The 20,412-nt window shown below is 37.2% G+C and overlaps 2 protein-coding genes across 2 annotated transcripts; one reads left to right on the plus strand and one right to left on the minus strand.

Annotated features, from left to right (window-relative positions):
* The first annotated feature begins 1,002 nt into the window (after window positions 1–1,002).
* Window positions 1,003–2,437, plus strand: LOC103720834 (putative clathrin assembly protein At1g33340). Its single transcript, XM_008810754.3, has one exon. The coding sequence runs from the start codon at window positions 1,081–1,083 to the stop codon at window positions 2,278–2,280; it is 1,200 nt and encodes a 399-aa protein (XP_008808976.2). The 5' UTR covers window positions 1,003–1,080; the 3' UTR covers window positions 2,281–2,437.
* A 3,717-nt stretch (window positions 2,438–6,154) lies between these two features.
* On the minus strand, window positions 6,155–18,777 carry LOC103720819 (PHD finger protein ALFIN-LIKE 8-like). The gene is made up of 5 exons (XM_008810731.4): window positions 18,328–18,777; window positions 18,152–18,184; window positions 17,167–17,395; window positions 6,944–7,070; window positions 6,155–6,843 (listed from the first exon to the last, which is right to left on the minus strand). The coding sequence occupies exons 1-5, from the start codon at window positions 18,425–18,427 to the stop codon at window positions 6,568–6,570; spliced, it is 765 nt and encodes a 254-aa protein (XP_008808953.1). The 5' UTR covers window positions 18,428–18,777; the 3' UTR covers window positions 6,155–6,567.
* Window positions 18,778–20,412: the final 1,635 nt, after the last annotated feature.

Genomic DNA, 20,412 nt, shown 5'->3' on the forward strand with positions numbered 1-20,412 from the left:
GCAATCTATCGGTGGATTCGTGCAAAGGAAGGTGAATCATGCTTTCCGCCAGAGATACAACCCCTACCCTCAAATGAATGAACACCATCATGCTTTTTACCTGCCACCCACATTATGAAGAGCATGTTAAATTCTCTTGATATGAGGAGCAGCCGCACAAGCTTCAGTGGGTGTTGTTTAATGGCAAGCACCTTATACCTTCCTTTGCATCCTAACACCTTTTTAATTAAAACATTGGCTCAGACTGTTCAATGTTACTATTCATATCCCACTTTTCGCAATTCGATTGGTCCTTCCATCCACAGTGCAATTTGTTGCCACAAAGGCGACGATGCTGCGAGCATCATGAGACGATGGAAAAGAAGAAAAGAGAAAAGTCGTCTAGAACAATGTCAACATGATGTTTTCTAATCTAGCTATTTTCAAGCTCGTATCCCCTCAAATGCTCTTCTTAAAATGTCAGAGGATAAAGTATGACTAAAGTTCTACCAGACATGGTATCGGACATGCTCCCATGGCAAATGAATGAGAGAAAAAGAGAGAGAGAGAAAGAGAGAGAATTTAGTCAAAGGATATTGTGGTATGGGATAACATGACCAACTTTGTTGCTCCTTCTACTCAAGTGGGCAGCTTTGTTCTCCCTTCATTCCCCACAAGATGCTGTTGATGTCGATGTGGGAATCCAGGAAGGGCCATGAGTCAATAGGGAAAGAGTTTGATGCATGGGAATCCAATTCTGAGAGAATGGGATTCTGCCACCAAGCTCACAAAGCGTTGACCTTGACAAATATCCCGGAGTGGAACCTTTTCTGCTCGCCATCTTTTCTCTAGTCATAAGGCAGACAATAGATTCTTGGTCCATGAAAGGATTTCATTCAAATTTCTAATGAGGACGACATGTGTTTCTTTACTCCAGAGTAAAGATAGCATCCAAGGCCTTTTGTGGTATGGGTAATATCCAAGCCTTCCTTCTAAAATCTCTCCTTCTCTTACCCTATAGAACTCTTTCTCCTCTATGAGTGTGTCTATGTATAAATCTCCTGCAACATCTCCCCACCTCTGAACGCCGGAAAGATAGTGATGAAGGTGAAGGGAAAGCTTTGGGAAGCTCTCGGCTCACTCAAAGACTATTACACCAATAATAGAGCTATGATCTCCAATCAAAAGATCCTATCCGACATAGAGGCTGCCATCATTCGTTGCACCAGCCACCATGACGTGCCCATCGATGAGAAGTATGTGCATGAAATTCTCTTCATAGTCTCAAATGCTCCTGGGTCGATCACCTTCCTTGCTAGAAGGATGTCGACGAAGATTGAGACCACGCGAGACCCAGTGGTAGCTCTCAAGACCCTTGTCCTACTCCATCGTCTCCTTCGTGGGGGTGACCGCTACTTTGAGCAGGATCTACGCAACTTGTGGTATTCCAGAGACCTCCGTCTGGATTTATCATGGTGTGCAGGAGCTCCAGATGGTTCCCACACTTTTCTCCTCGACTACTCGTTGTTCCTTGAAGAAAGATTGGGATGGATCATAAACCAAGCTGGTATGCTGGAGCCAATTAGGCCATCGCGCTCCAACTTCCAATCTTATGAAGAGGAGGCAGATGAATTGGTCTTGCATAGATTGTTGAAAGGCCAATTGTTTCTCGACCGGGTCATGGCTTGTTTGCGGGTTCACAATTCACGTATGAACTGTACGACACAATCAGCTCTCAACATAATCCTGAGAGAGAGCTTCCGAGTCTATGAAAGCTTCTGTGAAGGGGTAGAAACTGTGCTGAGTTCCTTCTTTGATCTTAAGAAATCCATGAGAGTCTTAGCTCTTGACATCCTTAAAAAAGCATGCAGCCAAACCCCCCAACTTCATGAATTCTATGATAACTGCAAGAGAAGCATAGTGGGCAAGAACTTGGACTACCCTTTTGTTCGAATTATAACAGCTGCACAGATTTCATCGATGGAAGAGTTCTTGCCCACTGAGCACAATAAAACAGCTTCGGTTGCCTCTGAGGATACCAAGTTGACGAGAAGGATCAGAGAAGGGGAGAGTATGGTACAAGAAGCCAAAGTGGAAGAGATGAACGAAGCCTCAAGTACTTTATTTTCTAAGAAACTGGAGACAAAGATAAGCACTGTGTGGGTTGAATTCGATGAAGAAGACTCACAAACTTCTACCTTCTTTCTCCCAGGGCTTGACGATCGGTTAGCAGGGGTTGCTGACGATTTGCTAACCGAAGGGGAGAGTTCGACAACAGGGCAAGCCATGCATTTACTATAACCTCATCGATTCTTCCCCTGCGGTTCAAATGGGGTTTTCTGTTTGAGGAGTGGGAGATTAGGTTAATGGCTCCCTAAGAATGGTTTCCTGTTTCTCTTTGGCTTGTTTAGTTTACAGGCTATGGTGTCTTCCGAAGGTAAATCTGGTTTTTGTTTAACTGATATTGTTACCGTCGATGTTATTTATATTCTTTTTAACATAGTAAGGAAACAAAATGATGTTTATAGACTCTAGTTTTGTGTCTCTACTCTCAGTTTGGATTGCTGGTGCCTGGCGAGTACAATTTGTTTCTCAACCTGTCTGTAATTTGCGAGGCTTTGATTAATGAAAACACTTGAAAGTTGGCTGATGACCTAGTAATCTAGTAATTGATTAACTGCTTCATATGATGACAACAATATAAACAAGGAGTAGTACAGTTTGACTAGGATAAAAGTCGCAACAATGATGCGAAGTGAGTGCTGAAGATTTTATGTTATGCTGTCCGTATCAACATCAACTGGAAAAATTTCCACCGTAACTGCTAGAAACCTTTCTTCAAACGAGCACTGTATTAATAAGCCAGGCTGTTATGAGGAGCCTAATCTGCCTTCATCCGTGCATGGTCAACTCTTTTTTTGCTTTAAATGACCAGAATTATGCATTGCTCTCAGCTTCTTATTCGAGTTTTTCATTGACACTTCTTCCATGATCACTGATTCTCTCATCTGTTTTCATTATATCCGACATGCTCTTTTGTTGCATTCCATTCTTTATTGGCTTCTTTCTGAGTTTATTTATGTATTGATCTCTAACTATCACTTCTAGTCCTTCAATTCTCTACTCTGCTTTCCTAACTTCTACATATACCATACATTTCGCCTTTATTTCCCATGTGGTGCATACATCTATAAATTTATCATCTCATTTTTTCCTCCTTTGGTGATGGCATTTTTTTTGCACCTTATACCATCTCATTATTGGCATTGGACTGTTACCATAGAGAAGCTCCTCTACCTGCTAGATCTCTGTATTGCGAACTCAACTTCTTTCAGTAAGAAATTTTAATTTAGAGGACGTTGACACTAAGGTCCTAAGCTTCTATTGTTTGAAGGGAGTTGTCAGGGTCAATATTCCTTTATTAGATTGCACATCGAAGACAGCCTGGATGTTAGAGGCCAGAGTCAGTGACACCGGGAAGAAGCTCAAATCCTCTCCAGTTATTTATGAACGGAATCCCACCTTGTACCGAAAGCAGATGGGAAGAGCTCCATCTGAAAAGCCTGAGCCTCTCCAGTTATTTATGGACAGAATCCCACCTGAACCATCTTTAAGCTTCCATCATGCATCTGTCAATTAGCAGATTGTTCAGCCCCTTCGCCAAGATCTCATTTCATCTGGTGGTACAAATTGAGGCAAGGAGAGAGCCTAGTATGTGCAAGCCATCATTTTAATTCTAAGGGCCTAAAACCATGCTTGAATTCAACCAGACTTCTTAGACAAGTAAGGATAGTTCCAGATCTCTTCTGATGGTGATTTAAAATGCTACCAGCATGAAACTCCTAATGATTGGCAAATCCAGAGGTATGTAGTTATCTCTAAATCATTGTGGTGGGCAGAGACCATCCATCAAAGCAATTAAATTGTTCTTGGTGGTCAGTCAGGTACAGATGATAGAAATAGATGTGGGGGAGTGAGGACAGATGACACCCCAACAGTGAAGCTTTGTCCAACCATGTGGCAGTGCTATGCCATGTGAGGCCATGTTCTATGCTTTATGAGGACCATGAGGATTGGGCCCCTTTATATGTAAATATAAAATTTGATTCCACAATACCCAAGAATTATATAGTTTTTTTTTCCCACTCCATAGATTTCCTTTTCTGTTAAACCTTCCACCCAATAGATCTCAAAAGCTAATAAAGCCTCGGCCTTTTCAGGTTTGAATTTCCTGTTGGTAATTGACAAAGTAGAAATAAGGTAATGTTTAACTTGTTTAATAAAATGATCAGATTCGTGTCTGAATTTTTGACCCGTTTGATAGGAGACCTTCCTATCTGACTTTCGCACGAGGCCCATATTAGTAATCAATCAAAAAAAACTTTGTGCAGTACTATCTTTGATAACAACCACCAGAGCATTCATGGCAAATTGGAAAGTAGAGTTCGAGAATTCATTAGAATGTAAGGGAGCACAGGAAGCTGGCATGATGTTGCAGAGATTCTGATAATTCCTTGCAAACAAATACAGGTGAACTGAATGTTGAACTGGGAACCAAGGTAAAAAGTAAGTAATATGTATCTGGAGGGCATATTCAAAAAGGCATTATGCACTTTAAGGTTAAATCCCAAGCTTACATGATGGGAAGAAACCGCTTGATTATAACATAATACGGAGGTCAAAATATGCTTATATAAAAGATATGTTTATCCATAGTTAACCTAGTTTTCAAGGTTCTCATTATTTTGATGAATGCCATACAGCTTATTTCTACCTCCAACTATAAAGCAGCAGCAGCAGCAGAAGAAACAACTTCAATAAATTTGAAGAAAGAACCTTTTCACCTTCCATGCAAATTCAATAGATTGTTAAACATCCAGGAGCTATAATTTCATTGGAAGCTAACCAATTTACTAAAGGCAAAGGTAAAACTCAGGGAACCAACAGCGGTATAATCAAAGTGAACACTTTTCCTGCATATAAAGATGGTGTAATGCTTTTGAGAGTATCTGGCTCTAAATACTTTCTAGAGCAAATCAATTAAAAATATAACAAAATAAAAATCAACACCTTTAATTATGATATGTAATAAATAAAATAAAATAAAAACCATAAATTTTTGAAACCTTTTACTCATACATTTAATTAAAATAAAATTTGATAATTTAAATGGTATAATATCATTTTTTAATTTAATCTGCAACTCAGAAACATCCAAATTAGCCAAATTTTAATCCTCTAACATATTTAGATCAAGGTCCATTATCTGAAAAAGTAAATTAAATACTTTAGCACACCACTTATATTTCCATTGTTCATTTTTTGCCGACTAAATGTGTAGGCAAGAGGGTTCCAAAATAAACAATATTTTGTTCCTAAGTATTTTACACATTGTATACCATATGACCATTGGTGTTGGATTTCATTTTGCAAGGCCCTTTATTAATTTCCACTTTTTAGAACCAAACGATCTCGGAACATTCTCTCTCTCTCTCTCTCTCTCTCTCTCTCTCTCTCTCTCTCAATACACTTTTGGCAAATAAGAAAATTATATGCTCAAAATTCCAATCTGCCACAGTTGCATATGGATGCCATTATTCAAGTATTCAAGATGTACAATACATACATGCATGTCCTTAATAACACTAGTTTGCAATTAATTCAGTAACAAGATTGCTTTCACAGTTTCATGTCATTTTGAATGTCTGGCACAAGGCTTGCGACAGGAAAAGCCTCAGAATTTGTGTAAATGCCAATAAAAACTAATACGTTACTCCAAATGAACATTAGTAGATTTAGAAGGCAATAAAACCAGTACTGAAATTCACCCTCAAAAGCTCTTCAAAAAGAAATTCACCGACATTGAACTTGCTTACAAAGAAAAAGATAAGTTGCAATACCTGGAAGTGAATAATCATCCTTGATAAAGAGAAGAAAAGGAACATCAATCTATGAGATACTAAACTAGTTTAAAGAATCATATTTGAGATACCAGAGACCAGAGTGTCAGTTGTGCAAACACTATAGACTGCGCAACTCAGAGGCTGTCCAAGCACATTGACTGAGATGTATCCCTTGAAACTCTTGATAACTGATGGTTTTCCTTCCAAATAGCATGCAACAGAACTTCAGACCATTGATCAAATAGCCAAGAAACAAATCACAGGTCCTGAAGTAGTAGAAAAGGTCTGCCAAAGGAAGCACTCTATTAGATAAGCTACAAACGTTTGCTCATAAAATGAAAATTTCCCATTACAGTCTGTTAACAGTAAATAGACACCAATAATCAAGCTAAGAAAGAAATCACAGGTCCTGAAGCAGTAGAAAATGTCTGCCAAAAGGACACACTCTAGTAGACTAGCTAAGAAATGTTTGATCATAAACAGAAAATTACCCATTGCAGTAATGTTAACATTAAATAGACACCAAAAATCAACAAGGATATGTCCAATATGACTACATTTAGTCTAAACTGAGATCAAGACTCCAGCACGCAGGTTTGTTCACTGCTGCATCCAAAATGGTTCTCCCCCTCGTATTTCTGACGCCCCTATCTCTAAAACATCAACCACAAGCTTTCTAGTTCCATCATGCTCTGGCTCTCTTGTTGCTGCAAGCAGGGCATTTGTACTGCTTGATGTGCTCAGCTCTGGCAGGAGTGATCCTGACACACTTACCGTGGAACCATCTCTCGCAAATGTCACAGCAAATCCAGAATTCATCATTGGCGTAGTTGTCCCCGCATGCACCACACAGAGTATTTCCATGCTCTTCTTCATCCTCATCTTCTCTTTCACTCTCTTCTTCATCTTTCGGGGGAGGCATCTTTGAGGCCTTTATATGAGACTCAGACGGACGTGATGGCTGAAAGCAGGATAAAGAACAAAGATGCCAAAAAGGAGGAAAAATAAATTGAGATTGTTTTGACAAATTGACGACAGTGGTGCAAGACATTCATATTCACCTTTGAGCCAGACTTGTTGCTCTTGCTGCTGCTGTTGGTGGTTTTCTCTTTTGACTGCTTTTTGGCCGTTCCTGTCACAACCTCGTATATGGTAGGGAGACCATTCATCATATGGAAGAGTCGCTTCCTGTAATTTCAGCGCCATAAGAAAATTATCAAGCACCAGCAATTTCCATCATAATTTGGAGTTGCACCGTTTAAAATAGATGTATCATTTTTTAAAAAATAATGCTCTGAAACTAAAAGAGAGCATCATATGCAGCTGAGCATAATAGGGCTTCCTTCAGCAGAAAATACAAAGTATGCATGGTACTTTCTATGAAAGATCGAAATCTGCAATCAGCAGTCCCTTGTGAGCCCAATTCCATAAGCTCATGAATAGAGTCAGACTTGAGAAGAAGTAACCCCTAGAGTGATGTGAAGCATGGGCAGAAGGACTTTGTTCAGAGGTCGGTGCAAGGTAAAATCTAACACCTGCACAGAGATTTCTGCACACGTGTCTCAAAGATAGCTTTGTTGTTCAGCAATCTATATACTATAAACCACCAATATCACGTGCAAGTCATAACAGAGAACTCCAGCAGTTTGTATACTGTGAAGCAATATTATTTGATGCAACAGTTCAAACAGAGTTTCATCAGTCTGCCCTGATGATAATAAATACAATGCACCAAAACATGACCATAATAGGGTATAATGAATAGATGACACAAGCGAAGACCAGGAAACCGTAAGTGCTATTCGCCAACATAAAAATCATTGTTGGAAGCTGAAGACTGTTCAAAAGAACAGAAGAACACAAAGGTGGAAGGACTTTATCAAGATTTAAAAGGTTTAATCTGACAGCACAACAGTGGTTTTATGCCATAATAGGAAGCAACAATAGGAAGTGGGCCAGGTGGCATGATAAGGATGTCAGGATTAGAAAATACAAGGACACCAAACATACCACAAACTAGACATTATTATTAATCGGATGGTGAAGAAAAATTTCTATCAAACTCCAACTGGAGACAATCTATAATCCACTTTTGGAAGGAAAATGAAAATCACTAAATGGAAAGTTTGATTTGATTTTCCAGAAGTGTGAGCACATAGCAATTGAGAATGATGGTAGGTAAAGAACCAGTTGGGAAATAGAAGAAAAGGGCGCCAGCTGTCAGAGCAGACACCTCTATAATAAATCTGATAGATGCAAGAGTCCAGGAGACAAGAACCTTATTCAGACAATGAATGTTGGACCTAGACAGATGGAACAGTAAAGAGTTTTTTATCCAAAACATTTTTGACTCATTCAACTAACCCAGGCTTGTGCTTGAAGTCCAAAGTGGTGCAAATTCAGTGGTTCTTGAAATGAAATTGAAGGATTATAGGGATTCTACAGCATTCAGAACTTTCGGTTAATGATGATAAACAGAACGGATAAGGTTTTAGTGGCTTGCTGTTCTGCAGCATCAATAAGATAGTATAATTAATAGACACCAGATTCTGATAGATAAACAAATTAATAGCCCAGGTTCTAATGTACATCACATATTAATCCTTCAAGGTTCCTGTGCTTAGACAACACTTTCGAACATTGCACTGTAGCATTGTACATTTAAACAATATCAGAAACATTTTACCCAAAAAAAAATATATATCAGAAAGAGAGAGCAAAACAAAGCAGTTGCCTCCTTAACCCTCCTTTTCCTGTTCCTTTCCTCATTTTTCAGGATGGGTGAAATTAAGTCCTAAAGACATGATGGTCTAAAGAATGAAGCAAATCTAGAATCACCTCTTCCTTCTCCTCTAGGTATACTAACAATAACTAAGGCATTTAAATCCTCCATCCTTTCAAGTAGCTCTGCAAAAAAAGTGACAAGTAATCCTCCCTCAAATTACTAAAAGTCCTTCCAAGTTTTGCTCCTATAAGCAAAACTCATCTTCAAAAATGACCAATTCCAGGTCATGCTTCAGCTGCCTTCTTCACTCTAGAAAGGAGCTCTTTAAGAAGTCTCCCATATCCTTCTCAAGTTGTTCCACTTTATTACTTTGCCTCTCATTTACAATCTCCTAAAATATTTTATGGTGGACACAAATAAATATATTCAAAAGCAGAGAGTAGAGGATACAAAACCACTGGTTTTTGTGGAAAAGAATCAGCAATAATGTTAATAGAGTAAGATTGAAGAGGTTTAATTAATCCATAGGTCAACAAAAAGTATCATAGTGGAATCAAGATTCAATTTGAGAGAACCAGCAGTGTAGTTAAACAAAGAAAGGTTCATCAAAGGGCATGGTATTTTCCCAAGAAAATGACAATAAAAAGCTAAGAACAGTAGATTTTTTACTCCTTGAGAACGGAAACTATGTAGATAGAAATGTGAATCATTGAGTAAACAATTAGAAAACCTATCAGAAAGACCTTCAATAGTTCAGTGGAGAGGAAGAATTGGTGATACGGAGAAATTCTACAAGGGGATTTGGCATCCATTGGAGTAAAATGGGTTTCTATAACGTACCATAAGCACAACGGAAGGTGGGACCTAAAAAGTCATCTAAGAAGCCAGTTTCACAATCATGTCTCTTAAAAGTCATGCGAACTTCCATCTGGCAGAAAAATACAGGAATATATGCATGTACACACACATGTAAATACAATTTCACAATCATGTCTTAAAAGTCATGTGAACTTCATCAGACAGAAAAATACACATGCACAAATATATGCACATATGTATGCATTTATACATGTAAGTACATATGTATGTACTTACATATGTATGAATGTATGTGCATACGTACGCATTTATATATGAATGTATACAGGGGACACGTATAGAATCCTTATATAACTAATTTGGTTCCCAGAAGAATAGCAAATTTTTGTATTGAAAGTGACGATTTGAAGTTCGAGGACACCCAAACTTTACAATCCTGGCAACCAGGAGGTTCGTCGGTAGGTTCGAGTGTTTACTACCTAGAGTTTAGGAAACATCAAATCAACCATTTGGAGGTTGTAACAGCTCCTTAGCCAAATATTGAAACATAGAAGTTACTCAAATGTTCTATATTACCAAAATGTTGGCTGTATGCAAGATCATAAAAATAGAAGACAGGCCATTGGAGGGCAGACATATAGCGTGCATGTTAGATTTCTCATCAGATTAAGGAAGGCACGTAATGTATGAAGATAAATTTTACATAAGCAAAGCATTGCCATGACCTGTCAGTCAAGAGTTTGTCCTGAGCAATGCATCCTCCCACAATCACACCAAGGGTTTTTAAAAAAATTAATTAATAATGCTTTTAGTTCGCATATCACAAGTTCTTTCACACCAAGTACCAAATCATTTCACTGTATGTACAATCACATATGCACCATAAAATATACAATCCTTTACAGTTCCAAAAAATCTACAAACACATTACAAATCAAAGACTGTATCAGCACATCACATCGTCGACCAGATTCATTGACCATGATTTATTATAGACTCGGCATCATCCCTAACTTTGATAGATTGAATCAGGAAAACTAATTTACTTTGCAAAATCCAAACTCATGCCCCCTGAAACACCTGAAACACTTTAAACCTCTCTCCTCAACATTTCTAATGTAATCCACAACAACTATGTCTCCTTTCTCAGGAAAAAAAAAGAAGTCTCTTCTTACCAAAGCTAATGCATCCATCACATAAGCTTTCACTGGAACTGTGTTCATCCAAGCCTAAATTTGCATCAGCCCAATATCAAGTTGTATCCCAGTCCACTGGAAAAAAAGTCTTGTCACAAAACTTCTGCTAGTATGTGAGATTTGATATCTCTCTTATTCAACTATTTTTCATCCACATCGCTTATATTCCTCAGATCTCAACAATCTAAACTTCCTCAATTTTTGTTAGGGTGCATTGTATCTAGTGCCCTAGTGCCAAAGCTCAAAGCAGCCACATCACCCATTTTCAAAAAAGCCTGTCCATAGTTGCAGCATCAAAGCAGTTATACTGGAATTGTCAGTCAGCAAGCTACCATCACTTGGTTGAATTCCTTGGCAATCATATTTCTAATAATGTTCTACGGACATTCAAATAACTGAAACTCTTGAGCATATAAAATGGAAACTCTTGAGCATCCATCAATCTCGGTTGTACGTTCCATGGTTTCCTCAAGTGATAAGCATGTGACGAAGAAAATTTCTCTCTTTAATTTCTTTCTCAGAGTACCCACATAACTTGATCAAATATCTTTTTCTTAAAGAGTCCAAATATGGAAGGCTAATTGATATTCTTAATATATATATATATATAGTCACTACAAAGTATGAACATCTCCCAAATCCCCATATGGGTCAGAAAGAAGTCAAATCTCAGAAGCCTCTCTCTCATCCTCTTATAAAAATCTGTATTTTCAAAATAAATAAAAGAATTTTGATCACAGCTGTCAACGTGTATTGCACATGTCGCAATTTATTATCCTAAACCCAAGCCATTGTGCATCTTAATCAACCATCCGACAAAAGAATGGTTAATTCATAGAGATCACATGGTATGAAAAATTTTAAACAACTCAACTCAACTCAACTAAGCCTTAATCCCAAACTAATTAAAGTCGGCTAAGGGAATCCTTTTCCTTCATTCCACTTTGTTTAGGGCCACATTTTTGAAAGATGTAAAAATATCAAACCTTTCCTTGCTACTTCATCCAATGTGATTGCCGTCTACTAGACACCTCTTTCCTTCTACAATTATTAGATCACTCTTTCATACCAGTACATCACTCGGCCTAAGTTGTACGTTTCCAAAACTTATAAGCTGTCCTCTCAATTTGTCCTCAATTGGTGCTACATCTATCTTTTTATGAATGACCTCACTTCTTATTTTATCTTCTTTTTTTTGTATTACCACATGAAAGATTTTAAACAGGGGCAATCTTATCCATTTAATTACAAATGTCAATTGCATGATGATTTGATCATTTGATTGATACATGTACTTCTATCCAATAATCACTACACAAGTTTTCAAGAGTCTAAAGAACCACATTTCATAAAGTAGCCAATCAACAGGAGTTTTCAAGTGATTACATGACTCTTTTATTCAGCATGAGACCATGGATTTTGTGAGTTATTTGTAGGACTCCAAGTTTGAGCACGTACAGTGCCAAAAAGTTCATTTCAGTTACAAGTTGGTTAAGTCCCAGAATCATTTTGATCAATTACAAAGTGGTTTAAGTGTCGGGGAATCTAAACTGTTACCAAAAAATACTCTCTATAACAGAGAACCTATTAAGTTGAAGTATTACTAGAGGTCACCAAGCAATCAGGCTTTCTTCTTTTTGTTCTTCAAAAAAATAAGGGTACCTACTTGTTATAGGATTCCGACCAGATGGTGTTATACAGGCCTACATATATAAGGTCATCCTTGTAAATCATACAAAATAACCGATTCTGCAAACAGATTTCACAAGAGTTTCCTCCCTTCTGAATAAGGTGAAGCTTTATTCCTCTCTTGGTGATGGCTCCATAAGAGCCATCAGGTGGATGAATTTCAAGATATGGCAGAAGTAACAATTACTCAGATATCCACCAAACCTATCCTTCTGTTTTACATCAAAACCTCAGATCCTCTTGCCATACCCTACCAAAACTTCTAGGTTCTCTTCTGCTTTACAGTTCAAACTTTAATTTACAAGTTCTCAAAAAAATCTAGAAAAGCATGTACCAGTCTCTTTCTTAAAGCCCTACTTATCCCAATGATCACTTGATCATCATCGCTTTCCCAAAACCATGTCCCAAAATCAGCAAATTGATAACCTTTCCAGAACGATATTTTTCTTTTTTAAGAATGAGCTATCAAAACCCCTTCTCTAAAACCAAATCATCAGAAAACCATATCCACTACCTTATCACTAAAAGAATTAACACATGAAAGTTCTAAACAACCTCCCCTGATCAGCTTGAAACTTTTAAAAGCACAGAACGAAAAGTGCCTACTTTAAGATCTTGAAAAATCTAAAAGAAATCATAACTCAAGTATTCAGAAATAGTGAAGTCTAAGCCCATTAAATTAACTAACAGAAAAAGATAACCCCATATCCATTATAAATTAAATGCACTTTTACTTTATAATTTATATAGAATAGCAAGAAGATAAAAAATTAGCGAGTCAATCTAAATTGTCCAATCAAAAAGAATATGTTTAAAACATAATAAGTATACAAATCTAGAACATGCCACACTACATATAATGTCAAAGCAAGACCTTATAGAATATGACAAAAGAAGGTACAACAAACTTGGTATATTGACATTTAATTAAAAGATACGTGTATGAGGTCATATACTATGGAGTTGGCTTAGGTCATGCTCTGGGAAACAATGAATCGACACAACACTTATATCAGGTGTGTGGATTGAAATTTGAAAGAAATGTGTCCATAATATGTAACAATATAATAGCTACATGAGATTAATAATAAAAAGCATATTAACTTGATCGATAACACTTGAGAATGGAGGCATAATAGTATTGCAATTATCCTACGAGAACATGGAGTCTGTCACATATAAGGACTTTCTTTTTCACAAAGAACACCATATATTCAAATCATAAAACCTATCAATTTAGAATATGTGAAAGTGACGCTGGGGAGGTGTTGAACTTGGGCTAAAAACTTGAAATAGGAAGGGTAAGTCACTAGAAGCAATTGATTGTGGCGAGGTAGAACTTAGCAACAAGTTCAAATGCTTTTGCTCCACTGGGAACATCAGATAGCTTTATGATAGATCCTTCTTCCTCGTCACTAGCATCCAGATGTGCGCAATGTTCTGCAGCTACTTGAAGCATCAGCAGTGCATAGGGAACATATCTCTCAAAATGCTCACCGATTCCAACGGCAATATCACCAAAGCATGAGAATATAGAAGGTTTGACAAACTGATGGAGCATAGAATTAGAGAATTTCTTCAGAAGTTGACTCCTGATACCATCACAAAAAGGAAGACCCTTTTCATCCAAGGTATGGCAAATGTCACCAACCACACCAACTAAGATAGAGCAGACTTGATAATCCTCTATAAATTGATCTATATCAGCCAGTTGGTTTGATGGTGATGTTAAAATTCTAGCGCCATCCAAATTGAACACCATCAAAGGCATAGATGAGCCGACACTATGTTGCAATGATGGCATTGAAATCACATCTCCAGGAGCATGTGTGGACAGAAATGAGTGTGCCAGGCTCGGAGAGGGGCCTGAGGTGTTTGCAGTTGTTAAACTGTTGACTAGACCATGGATGATATAGACATTCTCCTTGTGTACATAAGCTAGCAGTGGGCCACGGTAGTCTAACATGAATAATCTCTTTTATTAAAGTGCCTCTTGCATTGTCATCATTCCCTTTATTTCCCGTTCAATTAGTTCTTCAGTGATCCCTAATTCCGATAGGCCATAAACTTTAGGATCAAATTTACTAACTATTGGAAGTTCCTGACCATGTGAAGTGCACTTGGTGTGGAAGATATTGTGACATAACCAGTTTGCATCATCAGCTATCATGGTCGCATTCAAGTTGCAATCGACCACCAAAGCTTCACCTTGATCAGCATGCACAAGCTCTTCCTTGCTCAGGCCTTCCTCATCCCACTTGCCTAGTTAATCTTCTTGTTCTTTTTTCTTCTTCGCAAGCTTCTTCCTCTACCAAAGATATGATCTTGCAGTTTGGGCAATCAGCTGCACTTTAACCTTGACACTTGAAGCACTTGTGGGGGTTGGTATAATTGGGATTGCTAAGGATGCCCTTGTCCTTCTTATGAGATGGTTCGGAGGCGCTGGCTTTGAAGGAAGCCGCCGTCGACATGAAACTCTCCCAATTGGATGCTCTATCTCTATACTTCAGAAAGCGTGAATTACTTGTTTCCGACTTTTGTTGCAATCGTATCACGTCATTCAACGTCCAATAGGGTTGGAGTTGCACAACTTGCTCAATTTTAGGCTTCAGTCCACCAAGATATCATGCCATAGGTTGCTCTTTGGGTTTTTTTATGTCGCATGTCATGAGAAGTTAGTCTAATTCCATTGTATACACTTCTACGGCCATGTTGCACTGCCTAAGATTGTGGAGCTTAAGAAATTTATTCTAGCAATAATCTTCAAGTAGGAATTTATGTTTGAGTTCATAACGCATCTTATCCCATGTTCGGATCTTACCACATCCTTCATGCTCATGTCGTTGCTTGAGATTTTCTCACCAAATTGATGCTTACTTCTTAAGCTTGATGGCAACGCTTCACACGTCGATTGTCGAAAACTTTGTTAAGCTCGAAAATTCATTGAATGGTGTACAACCAATCAACGAACTCGTCATATTGTAGGCATCCTTCAATGTCCGAGATATCTATTTAGATGCCAAAGTAATGATGGTTACGATGTGGTCTTCGTTCATATTGGTGATGGGTATCTTCTTTGCTTGATGAAGATGCTTTTCTGTTGTACAATGGATTAAAATCTTCCACTTCTTCATTGGAGCGCTCGCTTTCATCATCAAATAGCTCTGTTAAAGTCATGATTGAAACCCTGAAGATGATGGCATTCATGTTACTCTTGTTGTTGTTGAAATCGTTGATTTTCTTCTTAAAGTTGTTCGAGTTGGTGGCACAATTCAACTAATTCGATGTCTCACAGATCTCATATGCATTCAACATGTTCTTCGACGTTGCGGCAGCAAGGAGGCATCTTGAAACCGTGCTCTGATACCAATTGGCTCTCCCATCAACAACTTAATCAAAGTTATCCTATTTAGTTCTTGATTCTAAATACCACTCCATCTTTTTAAACGATACGCAAGCCTTGGAGCATCAGAATATTTATCCAGAATGTGCTAATAAATATACACTAAAGCCTCATAAACAACCCAAAATTAAAATGAGATGTTTTTACACTTATGAGAGTCCATGCTATGTAATAGCAAAACTTAAAGATACGGCCAAACAGGCTCGAAACAAACAATTCTTAAAACAACTGATCACTAAACCTTCCTCTAACAAACCAATCTTAGTCCTTAAGCAAACTTCAGGTGTCAACTAATAAAAGAAACAAATGGCACCTCCTTTGACTCAAAAATCAACTTCTAATCGCTACTCAAGAAGAAACCTTTGATATTCAAATTTTAAGACTTCCACCATGAGCCCCTCTTTGGTACATACTAGGGCTGTGTTGCATCAGTTCAGTGATTCATAATATGTTGATCAACTAACCAAATATATTGCTGCTCAGAATAAGAATGCAACCTCGCACAATGTTACGAAACTTTACCAAGTACAGAAAAAAGAAGACAGCTACAGATAATCATTTTTCAAAAGCAGCATACCGCATATGAATAACATCAATGCAATCAAAAACTAGATATGTGCATCTATACCCAACCGCATATTCAAATCATGACAATCAAGAATTCCCAAAGAGAACACATGAAGAAATGCTTCAATTCTATTTAAAATCTGTAAGAAACATTAATTATGGCGTCTAGGCTGCCAAAATGTTCATCCTCCTTTTATCTTCAATAACATTTCATTTTCTCACACCAAATAATCAATTAAATCTTTATATCAAATTAAATATGAAACTACCTTATACTTGGTAGTCATATTTTTTTCACTCAATGAATAATGTATATCCCTTCATCCAAAAAAAGGATTCTTATTGACAGGTAGCAAAATGTCGAGCTTCCAGAGTGCAACAAATACTATAGCTGCACAGGATGAATGCAGTGCAATTTTCATAGCAATACATGCATATATAAGCAACTCCATCAAACATGACAATCATTTAATCAAGATCGACTACATCCAAAGAATAAGGATGAAGAGATGCAAATATATAATTCTATAGACCAAAACATAACAAACATGAACATCTTAACAAAGAAACAAGAACACTAGGGAATATGATGAAACTTCTTAGTCATTCTGAAACATCTAGGACTTTTGAATCGGTTCAATTTACTGCATCCACAAAACATGAAACTTGAAACAAGAACTACGTTTAGCTACTAAAATTCTCCATTGAATGTATCCTAGAACTAAAAAAATCAACCCACTTCTTGCGCTTTTTCTGTAAATCATCGATGCATAATGTAGTAAAAGCCAAAAGTAAATATGCTTTCAAAGTAGCTACTATCTCCAAATGTCAACAACAAACAATCAAAACAGGTACAAGAAAAAGATACGAAAAGAAAATGACTACCTGGCTTCTTTATCAAACCCAAAACGTGCACCAAAATAGAAGGCAACAGCCAATAACCACGCATCACTGTGGACTGCAACAAGTGACAACCAATCCTTCTCATCCATTCCATCTCGAGCAAAATTAATTCCTAATGCTGGTTCCGGAAGTTCAGGAGGAACTTCCTCAGCAGGCAAGGTTACTTCCCATGTTTCATTTGGAAGACCATATAAGCATAAATTCTCCTTGTCTGTACATGCAACAGCATCACCGCATTACTATGAAATATTCAACCCAGATTATTAGCCATGAAGCCAACAGATAAGCTGTTCAACAATTTATTTGACAGCCCTTTCCCCCCCCACCCCACCCCCCGGCGCATGCGCGGGAAAAAAGAAAAAGAAAAAAAAGAAACAAATGAATCCTCAAGGCTCAAAGTACTTAAATATTGCAACTGTTAAAAAAAATCATAATACAGCCAACAAAATAGCTTGCCGGAAAAAAAATAACGTCCGCTTAGTTTGTACGCTTTGAATCAACTCAAAAGGCAGAAAAACAAAGACGAAGTATTTATCTTAAGACTATAAAATAATAGTCCAACTAAAGGCAAGCCCTTCTAAGTTGCCCCAACATTAATGAAAGTTGTGCAGCTATTACCTAATAAAGAACTCAAATGCATAAGACATCAATATATTGTACGATAAAAAAAAATATCCCTCTGAAATTCCTGAGAACACCCAAAAAATTAAGCAAAATCCAAGGAAAGCAAAAGGAATCCAACAAAAAGAAACGAATAAGCATACGTTCCTCGGAAAGCCGGAAAAAAATTTAAAAAAAATCTTTCATTTTGCTTCTTTCTTCTCTGCCGCAACAAATCTCCACAGAAACAAACCAAAAGCCAGGGAAAAACCGTTTAGATTCCCAAAATGGAAGAATACACCCAACAAAACCCTAAAAGCTAGCAACCCTGGCATCAGCGAATCAAACACAAGAGTCTGAACCTCACCGGGATCGCACTGCTGATAGAATTTCTCCACGTCTGCGACACCAGAAAAAGAAACAAAAAAAACGCAATAATCAAGAAGTACAATTAGGATTAGCCAAAAAGGGTAAAAATACCCAATTCTTCCAACAATCGAATAAGAGAGTGATAGAAAGAGAGAGAAAGGGAGAGAACAGAACCGGTAGTGAGGGCTTTGATCATTCCAGCCCGGCGGCCTCGAAAATCCCGGAAGACCTCCTCCGGCGTCCGCGGATTGTACGCCCCCACGCCCCCTTCCATGACCTACGCTAGAAGAGAGAATGAAAGGAGACCTCGCGAGCTCGTTAATGGCGATGACGAGGTGGGATTTCGCCCGAGAAATCCGGGAGACTAGAACAGAGAGAGCGAACGAGAGAGGAAGACAGCGACTAGGGCTAGGGTTAGGGTTCGAATCCCTCCAAGAAAGAGGGGAAAGATGGAAGAGAAGCAAGACGAAGAGCGAGCGAGCGAGCGACAGAGAGAGAGAGAGGGAAGAGAGGAGGAGGAGAGAGGGTTTTGAAAGGTCCTCCACTTCTCTTCGTTGGTTTTGGGTTTTTTTTTTTCTTTTTTCCTCTTCAGCCTTCTCAACTTCGGTCTTCTCGTTCCAGTAGGTGGTCTGGTTTTTTAATTGGTGGTGGTGGGTGCGGTCGGGGCTTGGTTCTTTAATTTCTACTGGGCGGTTATGCGACCGGAGGTGTTAAAGAGGACCCAAGAGAGTCTGAAATAACGGATGATATAACGATTTTGTAGCCGACCGTTTCTGTCACCGCATGGAGACTGGTACCAATACAATATTTCACATGTTCTAAGGCGGTAATTTCAAATAAGTTTGCAATAATTAGAAATGATAATATTTATATTGTTGAATGCAATTCAGTTTTAAGGCATTGTATTTTTATTTCTTAAGATAAATAAAGTACATCTATAAAAGTGATTATACAGGGTAACCACTATTGCTCTTGCTGGAACTCTTTATTTATGTTGATAAATTTGCTCTCATAAAAAAAAATAAAAAAAAAATTATCTATTTCAAATAATATCTTCGGCCTAGTAATTTCTATCATTAACATCATTTCTATTGATTCTAGCAATCTTTTGCTATTTTTGCGCTTCCTTACGAATGAATGTAGGATAGAATTTGATGAAAAATTATGATGCATCAAAGTTGTGGCCAATGCAACCAATCCTATTATAAGGATTTTTTTTTGCAATCAAATGAGAAGAAGAAACTAATGGGACAAAAAATAGGGACTGATGTAGCAAAAAAAAAAAGATAAAAAAAGAAGGAAAGAAAATTTGGCCTATTATTTTCTTAGCGATTTAAATTCTTTATAGAGAATGTTTTAACAAAAAAAAAATATATTTTTCAACAAATCAATCAGCTTTTTTTTTTTTTCTTCTCATCCACTTTTTCTTCTCTATCACTATTTTTTCTTCATTTCGTTGGTATTGCTACTATCATTTTTTTCTTTCTCTCCCTTTTCTATTCTTATTCAAAAGAGAAGAAAAGAAAATCTGTCTCCAATTCTTAAAAAAATCTTTAATAAATTGTTTGCAATCTTCAATAAATCTATCCAATTGATTTTGCTTCCTTTTTTATCTCTATTTTTTTTCATCTCCTTATTGTTCATGCTCTCGTTCTTCCTTTATTTTCCTCTACTATTCTTATTCAAAAGAAAATCTCCCCTATTCTTTTTCTTCTTCTTATTTTTTGGTTGCAGAGAGCAAAGCCTCAACATCATATAACTCATATCGTGCTCTAGTAACTACCGAAATAAAAAATATATATATCTGCTTATTATTGTTTTACTTTTTTATTTTTATTTATCTATAAACTATTTCGAATATCAGAAAATCGATACTAAAGTCAGCATTTGTATGAAAATTATACTATTTTTTGTATTTTTTTCTGTTTTCATATTATTTAAAGACTTTGATTACTTTACAAACAATGTCAACAAAAAATAATAAAAAAGATTAATCTAGTCTAGCTTGTCTTCTTCTTAAATTATTTCACAAATAAAAAACAAAAACAATGCCAAAGAGGCAAAGTAATATCTTTAAACTTTAATTTTGAATTAACTAAAAATTATTCATTGTTATAATAACTAAAAGCAAATAATACTGCTGTTATTCTACTCGCAGATAACAGCTGTTACAGCAGTCAATATTTTTTTCCAAATAAACCCAAGCTGATATGCACACAAAAAAAAAAAAAAAAAAAAATCGATGTACGGCTGATAGGT

This window comes from Phoenix dactylifera, chromosome 14, assembly GCF_009389715.1.
Source record: "Phoenix dactylifera cultivar Barhee BC4 chromosome 14, palm_55x_up_171113_PBpolish2nd_filt_p, whole genome shotgun sequence".
Lineage (NCBI taxonomy): Eukaryota > Viridiplantae > Streptophyta > Magnoliopsida > Arecales > Arecaceae > Phoenix > Phoenix dactylifera.

Excerpts from the sequence above, each read along its gene's own strand:
- LOC103720834 (XM_008810754.3), top strand. The coding sequence starts at position 1,081 with ATGAAGGTGAAGGGAAAGCTTTGGGAAGCTCTCGGCTCACTCAAAGAC.
- LOC103720819 (XM_008810731.4), bottom strand. The coding sequence starts at position 18,427 with ATGGAAGGGGGCGTGGGGGCGTACAATCCGCGGACGCCGGAGGAGGTC. Across the intron at positions 18,185-18,327 it reads GATCAAAGCCCTCACTACCG|ACGTGGAGAAATTCTATCAG; the intron begins GTTCTGTTCTCT and ends CTGGTGTCGCAG. Across the intron at positions 6,844-6,943 it reads GCAACAAGTCTGGCTCAAAG|CCATCACGTCCGTCTGAGTC; the intron begins GTGAATATGAAT and ends TCCTGCTTTCAG.